Below are 18,737 nucleotides of genomic sequence, written 5' to 3' on the forward strand. Positions count from 1 at the left end.
AATGGGCCTAGCGCGCTAAGATTTGGCACACGGGTGGAAGGTCGCCCCAAGATTTATATTCAAAAAGAAAATTTTGAAAAATTCAAAATGGCGGCCTTTGAGGGCCAATTGAAATTTGAATGGAGGTTTTTCTTTTAATTACCATAGCTCCGTAACGGTACCAAGAAGTGAAAAGTGCTCAAACAAATGTTATACAGTCACCCGAGGTCCATCGAATGGCATTAAAAAAAAATCAAAATGGCCGACTTTTTTTTTTTGAAAAATTTCAAAATGGTCCGAGCGCGCTGAAATTTTGCACACGGGTAGACAGCCACCCCAAGATTAGTATACAAAAAGAAAATTTTGAAAAATTCAAAATGGCGCCCTTTGAAGGCCAATTGAAATTTGTATGGAGGTCCTTTTTTTAAATCCCCATAGCTCCGTAACGGTAGGGAAAAGGTTAATAGTGCTTGAACTAATGTTGTACAGTTATCTGAGGTCCATCGAATGGCATTTACAAAATTTCAAAATGGCCGACTTTGAAATTTTTTTTTTTTTTTTCGGTCCGAGCGCGTTCAAATTTGGCACGTGGTAAGAACGGGGGCCAAAAATAGAAATGAGAAAAAAAATTTTGGAAAAGTCAAAAACGGTGGCGAGAGGGGACAAATTCAAATTTCCCTACCAGTTTGTATGGAGGTTTTTTTTTAAATCCCCATAGCTCCGTAACGGTAGGAAAAAGGTTAATAGTGCTTAAACTAATGTTGTACAGTTATCTGAGGTCCATCGAATGGCATTTACAAAATTTCAAAATGGCCGACTTTGAAAATTTTTTTTTTTATTTTCGGTCCGAGCGCGTTCAAATTTGGCACGTGGTAAGAGCGGGGGCCACAAATAGAAATGAGAAAAAAAAAATTTTGGAAAAGTCAAAAACGGCGGCGAGAGGGGACAAAGTCAAATTTCCCTACCAGCCGGAGGGAGCGTTCTACAGCCCGACGGTCATTGCTCCGGTCCAAGTTCCGAGCTGCGTACAGACAGTGCTCCCAAGCAAGAATATATAAGTAAAAGTGTCTAAAAAGCGACGCGGCGGGCCGGAGGCCGCAGGCCGGAGGTCCAACTTCCCTACAAATCCTATAATCCCCACAGTAACTACGCGGAGGGCCGAAGGCCCGGAGCGTGTCTGACAGGCTCCCAAGTACGCGAAGGCCGCAGGCCGAGCTGCGGGCAGAGTGCTCCCAAGCACGCGAAGGCCGCAGGCCGAGCTGCGTGCAGACTGTGCTCCCAAGAAAACAATAACAAAAAGTATCTAAATAAGCGAAGCGGCGGGCCAAAGGCCCGACGCGGAGCTTCGAAACCCAGCGAAGGCCGAAGGCCGAGCTCCGCGTAGGGCCGAAGGCCCGGAGCGTCCCTGATCGGCTCGCCGGCGGACCGGGAAGTTGGAGCTTAAACACGACCCAATAGTAAACGTGTCTTAGAGAAGCGAAACGACGGGCCGGAGGCCGCAGGCCGCAGGCCCGTCGTGAGCTTCTCAAGACACTTTTACTATTGGGTCGTGTTTAAGCTCCAACTTCCCTCAACCCCCACAGTAACTACGCGGAGGGCCGAAGGCCCGGAGCGTGTCTGAGAGGCTCCCAAGCACGCGAAGGCCGCAGGCCGAGCTGCGGGCAGAGTGCTCCCGAGCACGCGAAGGCCGCAGGCCGAGCTGCGTGCAGACTGTGCTCCCAAGAAAACAATAACAAAAAGTATCTAAATAAGCGAAGCGGCGGGCCAAAGGCCCGACGCGGAGCTTCGAAACCCAGCGAAGGCCGAAGGCCGAGCTCCGCGTAGGGCCGAAGGCCCGGAGCGTCCCTGATCGGCTCGCCGGCGGACCGGGAAGTTGGAGCTTAAACACGACCCAATAGTAAAAGTGTCTTAGAGAAGCGAAACGACGGGCCGGAGGCCGTAGGCCGCAGGCCCGTCGTGAGCTTCTCAAGACACTTTTACTATTGGGTCGTGTTTAAGCTCCAACTTCCCTACAACCCCCACAGAAACTACGCGGAGGGCCGAAGGCCCGGAGCGTGTCTGAGAGGCTCCCAAGCACGCGAAGGCCGCAGGCCGAGCTGCGGGCAGAGTGCTCCCAAGCACGCGAAGGCCGCAGGCCGAGCTGCGTACAGACTGTGCTCCCAAGCAAAATAATGACAAAAAGTATCTTAACAAGCGAAGCGGCGGGCCGAAGGCCCGACGCGGAGCTTCGAAATCCAGCGAAGGCCGAAGGCCGAGCTCCGCGTAGGGCCGAAGGCCCGGAGCGTCCCTGATCGGCTCGCCGGCGGACCGGGAAGTTGGAGCTTAAACACGACCCAATAGTAAAAGTGTCTTAGAGAAGCGAAACGACGGGCCGGAGGCCGCAGGCCGTAGGCCCGTCGTGAGCTTCTCAAGACACTTTTACTATTGGGTCGTGTTTAAGCTCCAACTTCCCTACAACCCCCACAGTAACTACGCGGAGGGCCGAAGGCCCGGAGCGTGTCTGACAGGCTCCCAAGCACGCGAGGCCGCAGGCCGAGCTGCGGGCAGAGAGTGCTCCCAAGCACGCTAAGGCTAAAGCAATAAATCAAAAAAGCATAGCTCAAAAACAAAAAGCAAAAGCAAAACACAAAAACAAAAAGCAAAAGCATAAGCAAAACACAAAAACAAAAAGCAAAAGCAAAAGCAAAAAAACAATAAAGCAAAACAAAAAAAGAACACCGCGGGGCCCTCGGGCCCCGCGCACCTTTAAAAAACTAGTCTATATAATATAAAGCTACAACCCGACTGACATTTTTCCAAAAATGGGCAGAAGGGGGATTTGAAGGTGGCAGTGTTTGGTGTGGTCGTATAGAGTTTGGTCCTGCGACCCCGGATAGATCAGACCGTCGGTCTACCGGTTCCGGGTAAAAAAATGTTGGACGGCCTGGCCAAACGGCTGGAGTTAGCCGGGGAGTGTTCGACCAAATGTCATAGAGGACCCTGGGCAGTTTTTGACGCCACCATTTTTTTTTCAAAATGGCCGACTTTTTTTTTGACGATTTTTCAAGTTTGTCGTAGAGAGCTCAAATTTTGGTCATAGAATCTCCAAGTGGCCTCGATTCGAATGAAATAAAAAAAAATTGAAAAGTGCTACAAATGTGGGAAAACTGGCCACTTTTATTTTGTATGGCAACTTTTAAACCGTAAGAGATAGCCGGGGGTGCTCGACCAAATGTCATACAGGTATCCGAGTAGAAAAAAGTTGCATTAAAAAAAAATCAAAATGGCCGACTTTTTTTTTTGAAAATTTTCAAAATGGTCCTAGCGCGCTGAGATTTGGCACACGGGTGGACGGTCACACTAAGATTAGTATTCAAAAAGAAAATTTTGAAAAATTCAAAATGGCGGCCTTTGAGGGCCAATTGAAATTTGAATGGAGGTTTTTCTTTTAATTACCATAGCTCCGTAACGGTACAAAGAAGTGAAAAGTGCTCAAACAAATGTTATACAGTCACCCGAGGTCCATCGAATGGCATTAAAAAAAAATCAAAATGGCCGACTTTTTTTTTTGAAAAATTTCAAAATGGTCCGAGCGCGCTGAAATTTTGCACACGGGTAGACAGCCACCCCAAGATTAGTATACAAAAAGAAAATTTTGAAAAATTCAAAATGGCGCCCTTTGAAGGCCAATTGAAATTTGTATGGAGGTCCTTTTTTTAAATCCCCATAGCTCCGTAACGGTAGGGAAAAGGTTAATAGTGATTGAACTAATGTTGTACAGTTATCTGAGGTCCATCGAATGGCATTTACAAAATTTCAAAATGGCCGACTATGAAAAATTTTTTTTTTATTTTCGGTCCGAGCGCGTTCAAATTTGGCACGTGGTAAGAACGGGGGCCAAAAATAGAAATGAGAAAAAAAAAAATTTGGAAAAGTCAAAAACGGTGGCGAGAGGGGACAAAGTCAAATTTCCCTACCAGTTTGTATGGAGGTTTTTTTTTAAAATTCCCATAGCTCCGTAACGGTCGGAAAAAGGTTAATAGTGCTTAAACTAATGTTGTACAGTTATCTGAGGTCCATCGAATGGCATTTACAAAATTTCAAAATGGCCGACTTTGAAATTTTTTTTTTTTTTTATTTTCGGTCCGAGCGCGTTCAAATTTGGCACGTGGTAAGAGCGGGGGCCAAAAATAGAAATGAGAAAAAAAATTTTTGGAAAAGTCAAAAACGGCGGCGAGAGGGGACAAAGTCAAATTTCCCTACCAGCCTGAGGGAGCGTTCTACAGCCCGACGGTCATTGCTCCGGTCCAAGTTCCGAGCTGCGTACAGACAGTGCTCCCAAGCAAGAAAATATAAGTAAAAGTGTCTAAAAAGCGACGCGGCGGGCCGGAGGCCGCAGGCCGGAGGTCCAACTTCCCTACAAATCCTACAATCCCCACAGTAACTACGCGGAGGGCCGAAGGCCCGGAGCGTGTCTGACAGGCTCCCAAGTACGCGAAGGCCGCAGGCCGAGCTGCGGGCAGAGTGCTCCCAAGCACGCGAAGGCCGCAGGCCGAGCTGCGTGCAGATTGTGCTCCCAAGAAAACAATAACAAAAAGTATCTAAATAAGCGAAGCGGCGGGCCAAAGGCCCGACGCGGAGCTTCGAAACCCAGCGAAGGCCGAAGGCCGAGCTCCGCGTAGGGCCGAAGGCCCGGAGCGTCCCTGACCGGCCCGCCGGCGGACCGGGAAGTTGGAGTTTAAACACGACCCAATAGTAAAAGTGTCTTAGAGAAGCGAAACGACGGGCCGGAGGCCGCAGGCCGCAGGCCCGTCGTGAGCTTCTCAAGACACTTTTACTATTGGGTTGTGTTTAAGCTCCAACTTACCTACAACTCTCACAGTAACTACGCGGAGGGCCGAAGGCCCGGAGCGTGCCTGAGAGGCTTCCAAGCACGCGAAGGCCGCAGGCCGAGCTGCGGGCAGAGTGCTCCCAAGCACGCGAAGGCCGCAGGCCGAGCTGCGTACCGACTGTGCTCCCAAGCAGAACGATAATCAAAGTGTCTAAAAAGCGACGCGGCGGGCCGAAGGCCCGACGCGGAGCTTCGAAACGAAACCCAGCGAAGGCCGAAGGCCGAGCTCCGCGTAGGGCCGAAGGCCCGGAGCGTCCCTGATCGGCTCTCTGGCGGACCGGGAAGTTGGAGCTTAAACACGACCCAATAGTAAAAGTGTCTTAGAGAAGCGAAACGACGGGCCGGAGGCCGCAGGCCGCAGGCCCGTCGTGAGCTTCTCAAGACACTTTGACTATTGGGTCGTGTTTAAGCTCCAACTTCCCTACAACCCCCACAGTAACTACGCGGAGGGCCGAAGGCCCGGAGCGTGTCTGACAGGCTCCCAAGCACGCGAGGCCGCAGGCCGAGCTGCGGGCAGAGAGTGCTCCCAAGCACGCAAAGGCTAAAGCAAAAAAAACAAACAAGCATAGCTCAAAAACAAAAAGCATAAGCATAACTCAAAAACAAAAAGCAAAAGCAAAAGCAAAAAACAAAAAGCAAAACAAAAAAAGAACACCGCGGGGCCCTCGGGCCCCGCGCACCTTTAAAAAACTAGTCTATATAATATAAAGCTACAACCCGACTGACATTTTTCAAAAAATGGGCAGAAGGGGGATTTGAAGGTGGCAGTGTTTGGTGTGGTCGTATAGAGTTTGGTCCTGCGACCCCGGATAGATCAGACCGTCGGTCTACCGGTTCCGCGTAAAAAAATGTTGGACGGCCTGGCCAAACGGCTGGAGTTAGCCGGAGAGTGTTCGACCAAATGTCATAGAGGACCCTGGGCAGTTTTTGACGCCACCATTTTTTTTTTCAAAATGGCCGACTTTTTTTTTTGACGATTTTTCAAGTTTGTCGTAGAGAGCTCAAATTTTGGTCATAGAATCTCCAAGTGGCCTCGATTCGAATGAAATAAAAAAAATTGAAAAGTGCTACAAATGTGGGAAAACTGGCCACTTTTATTTTGTATGGCAACTTTTAAACCGTAAGAGATAGCCGGGGGGTGCTCGACCAAATGTCATACAGGTATCCGAGTAGAAAAAAGTTGCATTAAAAAAAAATCAAAATGGCCGACTTTTTTTTTTGAAAATTTTCAAAATGGTCCTAGCGCGCTGAGATTTGGCACACGGGTGGACGGTCGTGCTAAGATTAGTATTCAAAAAGAAAATTTTGAAAAATTCAAAATGGCGGCCTTTGAGGGCCAATTGAAATTTGAATGGAGGTTTTTCTTTTAATTACCATAGCTCCGTAACGGTACAAAGAAGTGAAAAGTGCTCAAACAAATGTTATACAGTCACCCGAGGTCCATCGAATGGCATTAAAAAAAAATCAAAATGGCCGACTTTTTTTTTTTGAAAAATTTCAAAATGGTCCGAGCGCGCTGAAATTTTGCACACGGGTAGACCACCCCAAGATTAGTATACAAAAAGAAAATTTTGAAAAATTCAAAATGGCGCCCTTTGAAGGCCAATTGAAATTTGTATGGAGGTCCTTTTTTTAAATCCCCATAGCTCCGTAACGGTAGGGAAAAGGTTAATAGTGATTGAACTAATGTTGTACAGTTGTCTGAGGTCCATCGAATGGCATTTACAAAATTTCAAAATGGCCGACTATGAAAATTTTTTTTTTTTATTTTCGGTCCGAGCGCGTTCAAATTTGGCACGTGGTAAGAACGGGGGCCAAAAATAGAAATGAGAAAAAAAAAATTTGGAAAAGTCAAAAACGGTGGCGAGAGGGGACAAAGTCAAATTTCCCTACCAGTTTGTATGGAAGTTTTTTTTTAAAATTCCCATAGCTCCGTAACGGTCGGAAAAAGGTTAATAGTGCTTAAACTAATGTTGTACAGTTATCTGAGGTCCATCGAATGGCATTTACAAAATTTCAAAATGGCCGACTTTGAATTTTTTTTTTTTTTTCGGTCCGAGCGCGTTCAAATTTGGCACGTGATAAGAGCGGGGGCCAAAAATAGAAATGAGAAAAAAAAATTTTTGGAAAAGTCAAAAACGGCGGCGAGAGGGGACAAAGTCAAATTTCCCTACCAGCCTGAGGGAGCGTTCTACAGCCCGACGGTCATTGCTCCGGTCCAAGTTCCGAGCTGCGTACAGACAGTGCTCCCAAGCAAGAAAATATAAGTAAAAGTGTCTAAAAAGCGACGCGGCGGGCCGGAGGCCGCAGGCCGGAGGTCCAACTTCCCTACAAATCCTACAATCCCCACAGTAACTACGCGGAGGGCCGAAGGCCCGGAGCGTGTCTGACAGGCTCCCAATACGCGAAGGCCGCAGGCCGAGCTGCGGGCAGAGTGCTCCCAAGCACGCGAAGGCCGCAGGCCGAGCTGCGTACAGACTGTGCTCCCAAGCAGAACGATAATCAAAGTGTCTAAAAAGCGACGCGGCGGGCCGAAGGCCCTCTATATAATATAAAGCTACAACCCGACTGACATTTTTCAAAAAATAGGCAGAGGGGGTTTTTGCGGGTGGCAGTGTTTGGTGTGGTCGTATAGAGTTTGGTCCTGCGACCCCGGATAGATCAGACCGTCGGTCTACCGGTTCCGGGTAAAAAAATGTTGGACGGCCTGGCCAAACGGCTGGAGTTAGCCGGGGAGTGTTCGACCAAATGTCATAGAGGACCCTGGGCAGTTTTTGACGCCGCCATTTTTTTTTCAAAATGGCCGACTTTTTTTTTTTGTCAATTTTTCAAATTTATCATAGAGAGCTCAAATTTTGGTCGTAGAATCTCCAAGCGGCCTTGATTCGAATGAAATAAAAAAAAATTGAAAAATGCTACAAATGTGAGAAACCTGGCCACTTTTATTTTGTATGGCAACTTTTAAACCGTAAGAGATAGCCGGGGGGTGCTCGACCAAATGTCATACAGGTATCCGAGTAGAAAAAAGTTGCATTAAAAAAAATTCAAAATGGCCGACTTTTTTTTTTGAAAAATTTCAAAATGGGCCTAGCGCGCTAAGATTTGGCACACGGGTGGAAGGTCGCCCCAAGATTTATATTCAAAAAGAAAATTTTGAAAAATTCAAAATGGCGGCCTTTGAGGGCCAATTGAAATTTGAATGGAGGTTTTTCTTTTAATTACCATAGCTCCGTAACGGTACCAAGAAGTGAAAAGTGCTCAAACAAATGTTATACAGTCACCCGAGGTCCATCGAATGGCATTAAAAAAAAATCAAAATGGCCGACTTTTTTTTTGAAAAATTTCAAAATGGTCCGAGCGCGCTGAAATTTTGCACACGGGTAGACAGCCACCCCAAGATTAGTATACAAAAAGAAAATTTTGAAAAATTCAAAATGGCGCCCTTTGAAGGCCAATTGAAATTTGTATGGAGGTCCTTTTTTAAATCCCCATAGCTCCGTAACGGTAGGGAAAAGGTTAATAGTGCTTGAACTAATGTTGTACAGTTATCTGAGGTCCATCGAATGGCATTTACAAAATTTCAAAATGGCCGACTTTGAAATTTTTTTTTTTTATTTTCGGTCCGAGCGCGTTCAAATTTGGCACGTGGTAAGAACGGGGGCCAAAAATAGAAATGAGAAAAAAAAATTTGGAAAAGTCAAAAACGGTGGCGAGAGGGGACAAATTCAAATTTCCCTACCAGTTTGTATGGAGGTTTTTTTTTAAATCCCCATAGCTCCGTAACGGTAGGAAAAAGGTTAATAGTGCTTAAACTAATGTTGTACAGTTATCTGAGGTCCATCGAATGGCATTTACAAAATTTCAAAATGGCCGACTTTGAAATTTTTTTTTTTTTATTTTCGGTCCGAGCGCGTTCAAATTTGGCACGTGGTAAGAGCGGGGGCCACAAATAGAAATGAGAAAAAAAATTTTTTGGAAAAGTCAAAAACGGCGGCGAGAGGGGACAAAGTCAAATTTCCCTACCAGCCGGAGGGAGCGTTCTACAGCCCGACGGTCATTGCTCCGGTCCAAGTTCCGAGCTGCGTACAGACAGTGCTCCCAAGCAAGAATATATAAGTAAAAGTGTCTAAAAAGCGACGCGGCGGGCCGGAGGCCGCAGGCCGGAGGTCCAACTTCCCTACAAATCCTACAATCCCCACAGTAACTACGCGGAGGGCCGAAGGCCCGGAGCGTGTCTGACAGGCTCCCAAGTACGCGAAGGCCGCAGGCCGAGCTGCGGGCAGAGTGCTCCCAAGCACGCGAAGGCCGCAGGCCGAGCTGCGTGCAGACTGTGCTCCCAAGAAAACAATAACAAAAAGTATCTAAATAAGCGAAGCGGCGGGCCAAAGGCCCGACGCGGAGCTTCGAAACCCAGCGAAGGCCGAAGGCCGAGCTCCGCGTAGGGCCGAAGGCCCGGAGCGTCCCTGATCGGCTCGCCGGCGGACCGGGAAGTTGGAGCTTAAACACGACCCAATAGTAAACGTGTCTTAGAGAAGCGAAACGACGGGCCGGAGGCCGCAGGCCGTAGGCCCGTCGTGAGCTTCTCAAGACACTTTTACTATTGGGTCGTGTTTAAGCTCCAACTTCCCTACAACCCTCACAGTAACTACGCGGAGGGCCGAAGGCCCGGAGCGTGCCTGAGAGGCTTCCAAGCACGCGAAGGCCGCAGGCCGAGCTGCGGGCAGAATGCTTCCAAGCACGCGAAGGCCGCAGGCCGAGCTGCGTACAGACTGTGCTCCCAAGCAAAACAATAACAAAAAGTATCTTAACAAGCGAAGCGGCGGGCCGAAGGCCCGACGCGGAGCTTCGAAACCCAGCGAAGGCCGAAGGCCGAGCTCCGCGTAGGGCCGAAGGCCCGGAGCGTCCCTGATCGGCTCGCCGGCGGACCGGGAAGTTGGAGCTTAAACACGACCCAATAGTAAAAGTGTCTTAGAGAAGCGAAACGACGGGCCGGAGGCCGCAGGCCGCAGGCCCGTCGTGAGCTTCTCAAGACACTTTTACTATTGGGTCGTGTTTAAGCTCCAACTTCCCTACAACCCCCACAGTAACTACGCGGAGGGCCGAAGGCCCGGAGCGTGTCTGACAGGCTCCCAAGCACGCGAGGCCGCAGGCCGAGCTGCGGGCAGAGAGTGCTCCCAAGCAATTAATCAAACAAGCAAAGCAAAAAAACAAAAAAGCATAGCTCAAAAACAAAAAGCATAAGCATAGCTCTAAAACAAAAAGCATAAGCATAGCTCAAAAACAAAAAGCAAAACAAAAAAAGAACACCGCGGGGCCCTCGGGCCCCGCGCACCTTTAAAAAACTAGTCTATATAATATAAAGCTACAACCCGACTGACATTTTTCCAAAAATAGGCAGAAGGGGGATTTGAAGGTGGCAGTGTTTGGTGTGGTCGTATAGAGTTTGGTCCTGCGACCCCGGATAGATCAGACCGTCGGTCTACCGGTTCCGGGTAAAAAAATGTTGGACGGCCTGGCCAAACGGCTGGAGTTAGCCGGGGAGTGTTCGACCAAATGTCATAGAGGACCCTGGGCAGTTTTTGACGCCGCCATTTTTTTTTCAAAATGGCCGACTTTTTTTTTTGACGATTTTTCAAATTTATCGTGGAGTGCTCAAATTTTGGTCGTAGAATCTCCAAGCGGCCTTGATTCGAATGAAATAAAAAAAATTGAAAAGTGCTACAAATGTGGGAAAACTGGCCACTTTTATTTTGTATGGCAACTTTTAAACCGTAAGAGATAGCCGGGGGGTGCTCGACCAAATGTCATACAGGTATCCGAGTAGAAAAAAGTTGCATTAAAAAAAAATCAAAATGGCCGACTTTTTTTTTGAAAATTTTCAAAATGGTCCTAGCGCGCTGAGATTAGGCACACGGGTGGACGGTCGCGCTAAGATTAGTATTCAAAAAGAAAATTTTGAAAAATTCAAAATGGCGGCCTTTGAGGGCCAATTGAAATTTGAATGGAGGTTTTTCTTTTAATTACCATAGCTCCGTAACGGTACAAAGAAGTGAAAAGTGCTCAAACAAATGTTATACAGTCACCCGAGGTCCATCGAATGGCATTAAAAAAAAATCAAAATGGCCGACTTTTTTTTTGAAAAATTTCAAAATGGTCCGAGCGCGCTGAAATTTTGCACACGGGTAGACAGCCACCCCAAGATTAGTATACAAAAAGAAAATTTTGAAAAATTCAAAATGGCGCCCTTTGAAGGCCAATTGAAATTTGTATGGAGGTCCTTTTTTTAAATCCCCATAGCTCCGTAACGGTAGGGAAAAGGTTAATAGTGCTTGAACTAATGTTGTACAGTTATCTGAGGTCCATCGAATGGCATTTACAAAATTTCAAAATGGCCGACTTTGAAAATTTTTTTTTTTATTTTCGGTCCGAGCGCGTTCAAATTTGGCACGTGGTAAGAACGGGGGCCAAAAATAGAAATGAGAAAAAAAAAATTTGGAAAAGTCAAAAACGGTGGCGAGAGGGGACAAAGTCAAATTTCCCTACCAGTTTGTATGGAGGTTTTTTTTTAAATCCCCATAGCTCCGTAACGGTAGGAAAAAGGTTAATAGTGCTTAAACTAATGTTGTACAGTTATCTGAGGTCCATCGAATGGCATTTACAAAATTTCAAAATGGCCGACTTTGAAATTTTTTTTTTTTTTCGGTCCGAGCGCGTTCAAATTTGGCACGTGGTAAGAGCGGGGGCCAAAAATAGAAATGAGAAAAAAAAATTTTTGGAAAAGTCAAAAACGGCGGCGAGAGGGGACAAAGTCAAATTTCCCTACCAGCCTGAGGGAGCGTTCTACAGCCCGACGGTCATTGCTCCGGTCCAAGTTCCGAGCTGCGTACAGACAGTGCTCCCAAGCAAGAAAATATAAGTAAAAGTGTCTAAAAAGCGACGCGGCGGGCCGGAGGCCGCAGGCCGGAGGTCCAACTTCCCTACAAATCCTACAATCCCCACAGTAACTACGCGGAGGGCCGAAGGCCCGGAGCGTGTCTGACAGGCTCCCAAGTACGCGAGGGCCGCAGGCCGAGCTGCGGGCAGAGTGCTCCCAAGCACGCGAAGGCCGCAGGCCGAGCTGCGTGCAGACTGTGCTCCCAAGAAAACAATAACAAAAAGTATCTAAATAAGCGAAGCGGCGGGCCAAAGGCCCGACGCGGAGCTTCGAAACCCAGCGAAGGCCGAAGGCCGAGCTCCGCGTAGGGCCGAAGGCCCGGAGCGTCCCTGATCGGCTCGCCGGCGGACCGGGAAGTTGGAGCTTAAACACGACCCAATAGTAAAAGTGTCTTAGAGAAGCGAAACGACGGGCCGGAGGCCACAGGCCGCAGGCCCGTCGTGAGCTTCTCAAGACACTTTTACTATTGGGTCGTGTTTAAGCTCCAACTTCCCTACAACCCCCACAGTAACTACGCGGAGGGCCGAAGGCCCGGAGCGTGTCTGACAGGCTCCCAAGCACGCGAGGCCGCAGGCCGAGCTGCGGGCAGAGAGTGCTCCCAAGCACGCAAAGGCTAAAGCAAAAAGCAAACAAGCAAAGCAATAAATCAAACAAGCAATTAATATTATAAATCCGAAAGTATGTCTGTCTGTGTATTATCTGTACCCTTAAACCGTTAAATTAATTTGATTGCGATTTGGTACAGAGATTAATTGAGTCCAAGGGAAGAACAAAGGATTGTTTTTATTCCGGACATCATTCCTTTAGAAGGTAAAAATAATCTCACTTTCACCCCGAAAATAATATAAGTGGGGCTTCGCCTGATAATTGATGTTAGCATTTTACTCGAATTGAATTATTGCCTCTAATTTTTATCAGGCGCTACCCAAATCCTCAATTCCCTGCAGACGAAGTCGCGGATAAAAGCTAGTAAATATTAATGTCTTTACGGACGAATACAGAAAGGGCGTATATAGTTAGAATGTTCTTATCACTCACGTCGTTTTTGTATTCGGTATATGTCCTAATCAGCACCAGCATTTAACTATTTGTTGACAGATTATGGACACGTGCTAATTATGTTGTATTAGCTCACGTTTGCAGTAGATACTGAATATTTAAATAAGCAATTATGCGGCTTAAAGCAGGAAAATGCGGTTATTATGTAAATAGTGGCGTAGTGACTAACTAAACGGAGCATATTTAGTTATATGTCCTTTCGTTTGTGTTTGTTCTGAAACCCGACGTAGTTTCTTGTCTTTCCGTACTCAATTCTGTATTCTGTTTGCCTAAACAGTTAAACACGCATGTCGATGAATAAATAAACTCTTTTGATCAAGTTTTCTCCTAACTTAATTCATGGTCTATTTTTATGAAATACTAGCTTTTGCCCGCGGCTTCGCTCGCGTTAGAAAGAGACAAAAAGTAGCCTATGTCACTCTCCATAACTATCTCCCATCTCCACTTAAAAAATCACGACAATTAATCACTCCTTTTTGCCGTGAAGGACGGACAAACAAACAGACACACACTTTCCCATTTATAATATTAGTATGGATTTTGTATATGTTGAGGTCAATTTTTGAGCCACTACTACTAAAAATGTAAGCCCGATATCCTTTGACCCTAACAGGGAATATTTTATAAGTAGGCACGAAAGGTTATTACGAGTATTATATACGTTATCTTTCGAAAGCAAACGGCACACGACATTCATCACGTTTGTTTTGAATGATTTCAATACATCATTCACTTGGTTAGATTTAGACGACCTTTCGAGTCTGAGGTTATAAAAAGAGTAAGTATTATCGATCGTACAAAAATAGTTAGTGGATGACGTAAATTTTTTTTAGCTTATGTTTTTTCCGTGCTGAAAAATATATCCCTTACCATTGTGAAGTCACTATGAACTATGTACTTACCCCAAATTCTAGCACCGGAAAAATAAGAGTTTTTAAGACACTTCGTTATGTATTATCGAGTACATTTAGGTCCAATTAAAGCATTACTCATAACAAGAATGAAACAACTGTAGAAAACCACTTAAAATCATAGTTGCTCATAGGTTTCTTTTAATTGTGTGTTAAGTGCATAATAACGAACGCTGAGCGAAAACTTCCTATATAACCTAACCACAAAATTAAAATTAAAAAATAAACCCCCGACCGCGACATAGTAGACCGATTTTCATGAAACATGGCTAAGACTACTCCCGACGAACTCAACTTTCAGACAAAAAAAAAACTAAATCTAAATCGGTTCATCCGTTCGGGAGCTACGATGCCACCGACAGACACACACAGAGACAGACAGACAGACACGTGAAACTTATAAAACCCCTTCGTTTTTGCGTCGGGGGTTAAAAACTGCTTCGTCGCACCTACATCTCTTTGCTATACGTATTTTTCTTATTTTTCAGGTAAAGATGAGCGCAATGCGAGGCCTCGGAAACATATTGCGCCTAATAAAACAAGAAAATCTGCAACGTGATCCGCAATTCAAGGTTTTATGCGAAGCAGCAATAACGAAGCTGCTGGACTGCGCGTGCAAAGTGAGCAATATGAAGGTGCGATGGAACGCGTGCTACGCGTTGGGCAATGCTATGAAGAATGAGGATTTGTTCACTTGTTTTAGTGGATGGCAGGTGAGAACACAGCACGTTTTAAGTAGGTACTTTAAATAAGATTGCACTTAGAAGAAGTAAATGGAGTTACGGTTCTGATTGGTGGCGGTAAATTGTTCCAACATTTCGTGGCAGCATATCGGAAGCAATGTAGGTAACAGATAGTCAAGATGACTTCCTTGCGTAGGGTATAAAATAACTACTACAAGTAGTATTAAATAGAAGATTCTGCTTTTAATAATCCCAGTTAAGAGCTCATAAAGCGTTATATTAATAACGTCTAAAGTCTGTAGCGGTTATACAAATATTCCGTAGCATATTCAGTTTCTTACTTTACATTAAAACTTTTATTTCAGAGTCAAGTCTTCCCAAACCTCTGCACGCTATCCCGTGACTGCAAAAACCTCAAAGTGCGCATCAACGCAGCAGTAGCACTTCGTGCTCCAACAACCAGAGCGCAATACGGCGATCTGTTCCCGCTGGTGTGGCGAGGTGTCATGGCGGCAATGGAAAACGCTGCGAATGTGGACGATTTCACTGAGTACAGACATAAGGACAATCTGATTGAACAGGTAATAAAATAAATATTCTCTTATTAAATCGTCTCTTCAAAACATTCGAAAGCGAGCATCAACGCAGCGGTAGCACTTTGCGACCTAACTACCACAGCGCAATATGGCGAACTGTTTTTGGTGTGGCGAGGTGTCATGTTGAAACGCTGCCAATGTTGACGATTTAATAGAGCACAAGATTGAGGATTGATTGATATCTAATTGAACAGGTAATAAATACATTCTTATTGGGTATCTTCATGCACGGTACAAGAAGCTTACAGTGCGTACCAATTCATCAGTGGTACTGCGTTGTGTTAACGAGTGTGTATTTAGACTGACATGAGTATGTTATAGGTTTTGCACTTACAGCACTATGAGTGTGACAATATTATATAGTAACAATTCTCAATCTGCAACGTTCACTTTGTGTAACAAATTAGTTTATTTATAACATTTGTTTTATTCCTAATTAGTGATACGACTGGTGGACGATACCGGAATCAAACATTTTCTAGGCCAACAAACTATGTACTAAAGAAAGTAAAACTAGGCAGCATAGCGACAACTTTCGTTATCTGCTCGCAGCTACAGTGTGCTAGATTAGGCGACCGAAATGAATACAAGTAAACACAATAATAGTAATTGGACTAATTAAGTGTTTTTCGCTTGAAGTAGATAAACATCATAGTCGCTAACAGTAATCAAACCCATTTTTAGGGTTCCGTAGTCAACTAGGAACCCTTATAGTTTCGCCATGTCTGTCTGTCCGTCCGTCCGTCCGTCCGTCCGTCCGTCCGTCCGTCCGCGGATAATCTCAGTAACCGTTAGCACTAGAAAGCTGAAATTTGGTACCAATATGTGTATCACTCACGCCAACAAAGTGCAAAAATAAAAAATGGAAAAAATGTTTAATTATGTTACCCCCCCTACATGTAAAGTGGGGGCTGATATTTTTTTTCATTCCAACCCCAACATGTGATATATTGTTGGATAGGTATTTAAAAATGAATAAGGGTTTACTAAGATCGTTTTTTGATAATATTAATATTTTCGGAAATAATCGCTCCTAAAGGAAAAAAAAGTGCGTCCCCCCCCCCTCTAACTTTTGAACCATATGTTTAAAAAATATGAAAAAAATAACAAAAGTAGAACTTTATAAAGACTTTCTAGGAAAATTGTTTTCAACTTGATAGGTTCAGTAGTTTATGAGAAAAATACGGAAAACTACGGAACCCTACACTGAGCGTGGCCCGACACGCTCTTGGCCGGTTTTTTATTGTTGTATGAAATATTGCCAATTAAAACGCAGTAAAATTCAAATATCGTGGTGCATTATGTTTATACATTTTTTACACTTGGTCAAAGTTCTCCCTACCCAAAATAAAACCTTAAGTTTTATAATATATTGTTGATGATTTTTACCAACCCGCGTGCTTAAAATCTCCTAGATTTATCTACATCTGAACCGGTCCACCTTTTCCCAGCATATAGTCAATTCTTTGCCTATATTGAAATATCATTGTTACAGCTCAGCGTGACCCTAGCGCACCTCTGCTGTCTCCTCAAGCAGATCGATCTGCCCGACATCCTCGACCCTCTAGTCTTCCACTATGACTGCGCGAAGTCTCTCCTCACGCAGCTCTGCCACAAACTGCCGCCGGAGAACGCCTCCTGTCTTAGAATACTGGAGGCTGCCAAGTACGTGACAGTAGATTTGATAGCATCCAATGATACACAGTCGCAATCGTTGAGTATGCTGCAGGAGATATTTATTTGGGATATGTGAGTTACTTAATAACAATGGCTCGTACAAATGAGCTGCTGTAATTTATCTGTCTGAAAATTAAATAGTTAAGTAATCAGACTGTTAAAGTCTACAAAACACTTAACGCCGTGACCTAAGTATGAATTTTGATCCATTACAACTGCACCAGTACCACACAGTTCTGTCACAAACTGCCGCCGGATCCTGTTCTAGAATACTAGAGGCTGCCAAGTACGTGACAGTAGATTTGATAGCAGTCAATGATACACAGTCGCAATCGTTGAGTATGCTGCAGGAGATATTTATTTGGAATATGTGAGCTACTTTACTTGATAATAATGTCTTGTACAAATGAACTGCTGTACTGGTATGTCTCTGAAAGTTAAATATGTAGTTAAGTAATCTGTCTGTTAAAGTCTAAAAAAACACGTAATACCGTGTACTAGATATCCATTTTCGATCCACTACGACTGCGCCAGTCACTTCTCACTTAGCTCGTCCGGAAAACGCCTCCTGTCTTAGAATACTGGAGGCTGCCAAGTACGTGACAGTAGATTTGATAGCAGCCAATGATACGCAGTCGCAATCGTTGAGTATGCTGCAGGAGATATTTATTTGGATATGTTTACTTAATAATAATGGCTCTTACAAATGAACTCCTGTAATTTATCTGTCCTAAAAGTTAAACAGTTAAGTAATCAGTCTGTTTAATTCTAAAAAAAAAACACCGTAGGTACTTATTTTTTGATCCATTACGACTGCGCCAGTACCTCCTAATGCAGTTCTTTACAAACTGCCGCCGGAGAACGCCTCATGCCTCTAGAATACTGGAGGCTGCCAAGTACGTGACAGTAGATTTGATAGCAGCCAACGACACACAGTCGCAATCGTTGAGTATGCTGCAGGAGATATTTATTTGGGATATGTGAGAAATAAAAAAAAATACGTATGTGCCGTAATATGAAATGATCCACTGTGACTGCGCCAGTGAGGAGGCACACTGACATTTTATCCCTCCAGGCGGCGCCTGTGCAAGTGTCTAGGCATGTCACTGTCATTCATATGTGAGAGAGAGAAAAAACATGTCATCTTCTCGCTCTCACGTATGGACTAATAGGGTGGCGCCATCTGTCATAACCTTTGAGTGTGCCTCCTCATTGTTTATCCATTATTGCGACTGAAACGACGCTTTTTGTTGTTTTCGAAACGCATATATTCTTTTTTGAATGCAGATTGTATGCAATGCCGTACGTTTACTCGATTTCAACTAAAATTAATACCTAATGTGGCCTTGTTTATTTATAGGTCTTATGGTTATTTACTACTACGTAAACATTTCGGTATATTTCCGTGGTATCCGTGGCACTGTGCATTTAATAATATTTTAAGTGAAACATGAGATTGAACCTAGATAAGACAATATTGTAATTTATTTATTAACTAGTGTTCGTAACCTTAGTCTTAGTACTATCGAACCAGCTGAATAATGACATTAATGACCCACCATAAGCTCATTTTGTCGAACCATCTTAATGTAATTTAGTCCATGGGCCAGTGAAGAAGTCGGTATAATTTGGGGGTACTAAGTTTCCTTTTTACAGCAGTTAGGTAGGCCTATAAGGATGTTAAAAAACCATGATTGCCATCTCAAAATGGTAGCTAAACAAAATGGCCGCCAATCCAAGATGGCGGATATTGAGTTTTAAAAAATCGACCACAACTCCAGAAGTATTGGTCCGATTTCATTTTTATTTTTTTTAAACGAAAGCTCTTTTTGTGTACTCAAATATTTGTTATATTCATTGTTTCGATAAATTCAACCATTAGTTAGTAATTAACGAAAAATATAAAAAAAATATCTTTTTTTCTAAGACTTTTTGTCAAAAATCATGTTTCTACAAAATACCTTGCATATTCTAATAAATATTTAAATGCAGAAAAATAGTGCTATTAATTACCTTTAATTTGATGTA

At 44.5% G+C, this 18,737-nt stretch overlaps 1 protein-coding gene across 1 annotated transcript in view; it reads left to right on the top strand.

Annotated features, from left to right (window-relative positions):
- LOC125241490 (HEAT repeat-containing protein 6-like) overlaps positions 1-16,876 on the top strand; it is a 34,822-nt gene extending 17,946 nt beyond the window's left edge. The window contains exons 14-16 of the mRNA XM_048150006.1: positions 14,242-14,466; positions 14,802-15,017; positions 16,528-16,876. Coding sequence (XP_048005963.1) covers positions 14,242-14,466; positions 14,802-15,017; positions 16,528-16,785 — 699 coding nt within the window. The 3' untranslated portion in view covers positions 16,786-16,876. The remainder of the gene's footprint in view (positions 1-14,241; positions 14,467-14,801; positions 15,018-16,527) is intronic.
- The last annotated feature ends 1,861 nt before the right edge of the window (positions 16,877-18,737 follow it).

The sequence above is a fragment of the Leguminivora glycinivorella genome, chromosome Z (assembly GCF_023078275.1).
Source record: "Leguminivora glycinivorella isolate SPB_JAAS2020 chromosome Z, LegGlyc_1.1, whole genome shotgun sequence".
NCBI lineage: Eukaryota > Metazoa > Arthropoda > Insecta > Lepidoptera > Tortricidae > Leguminivora > Leguminivora glycinivorella.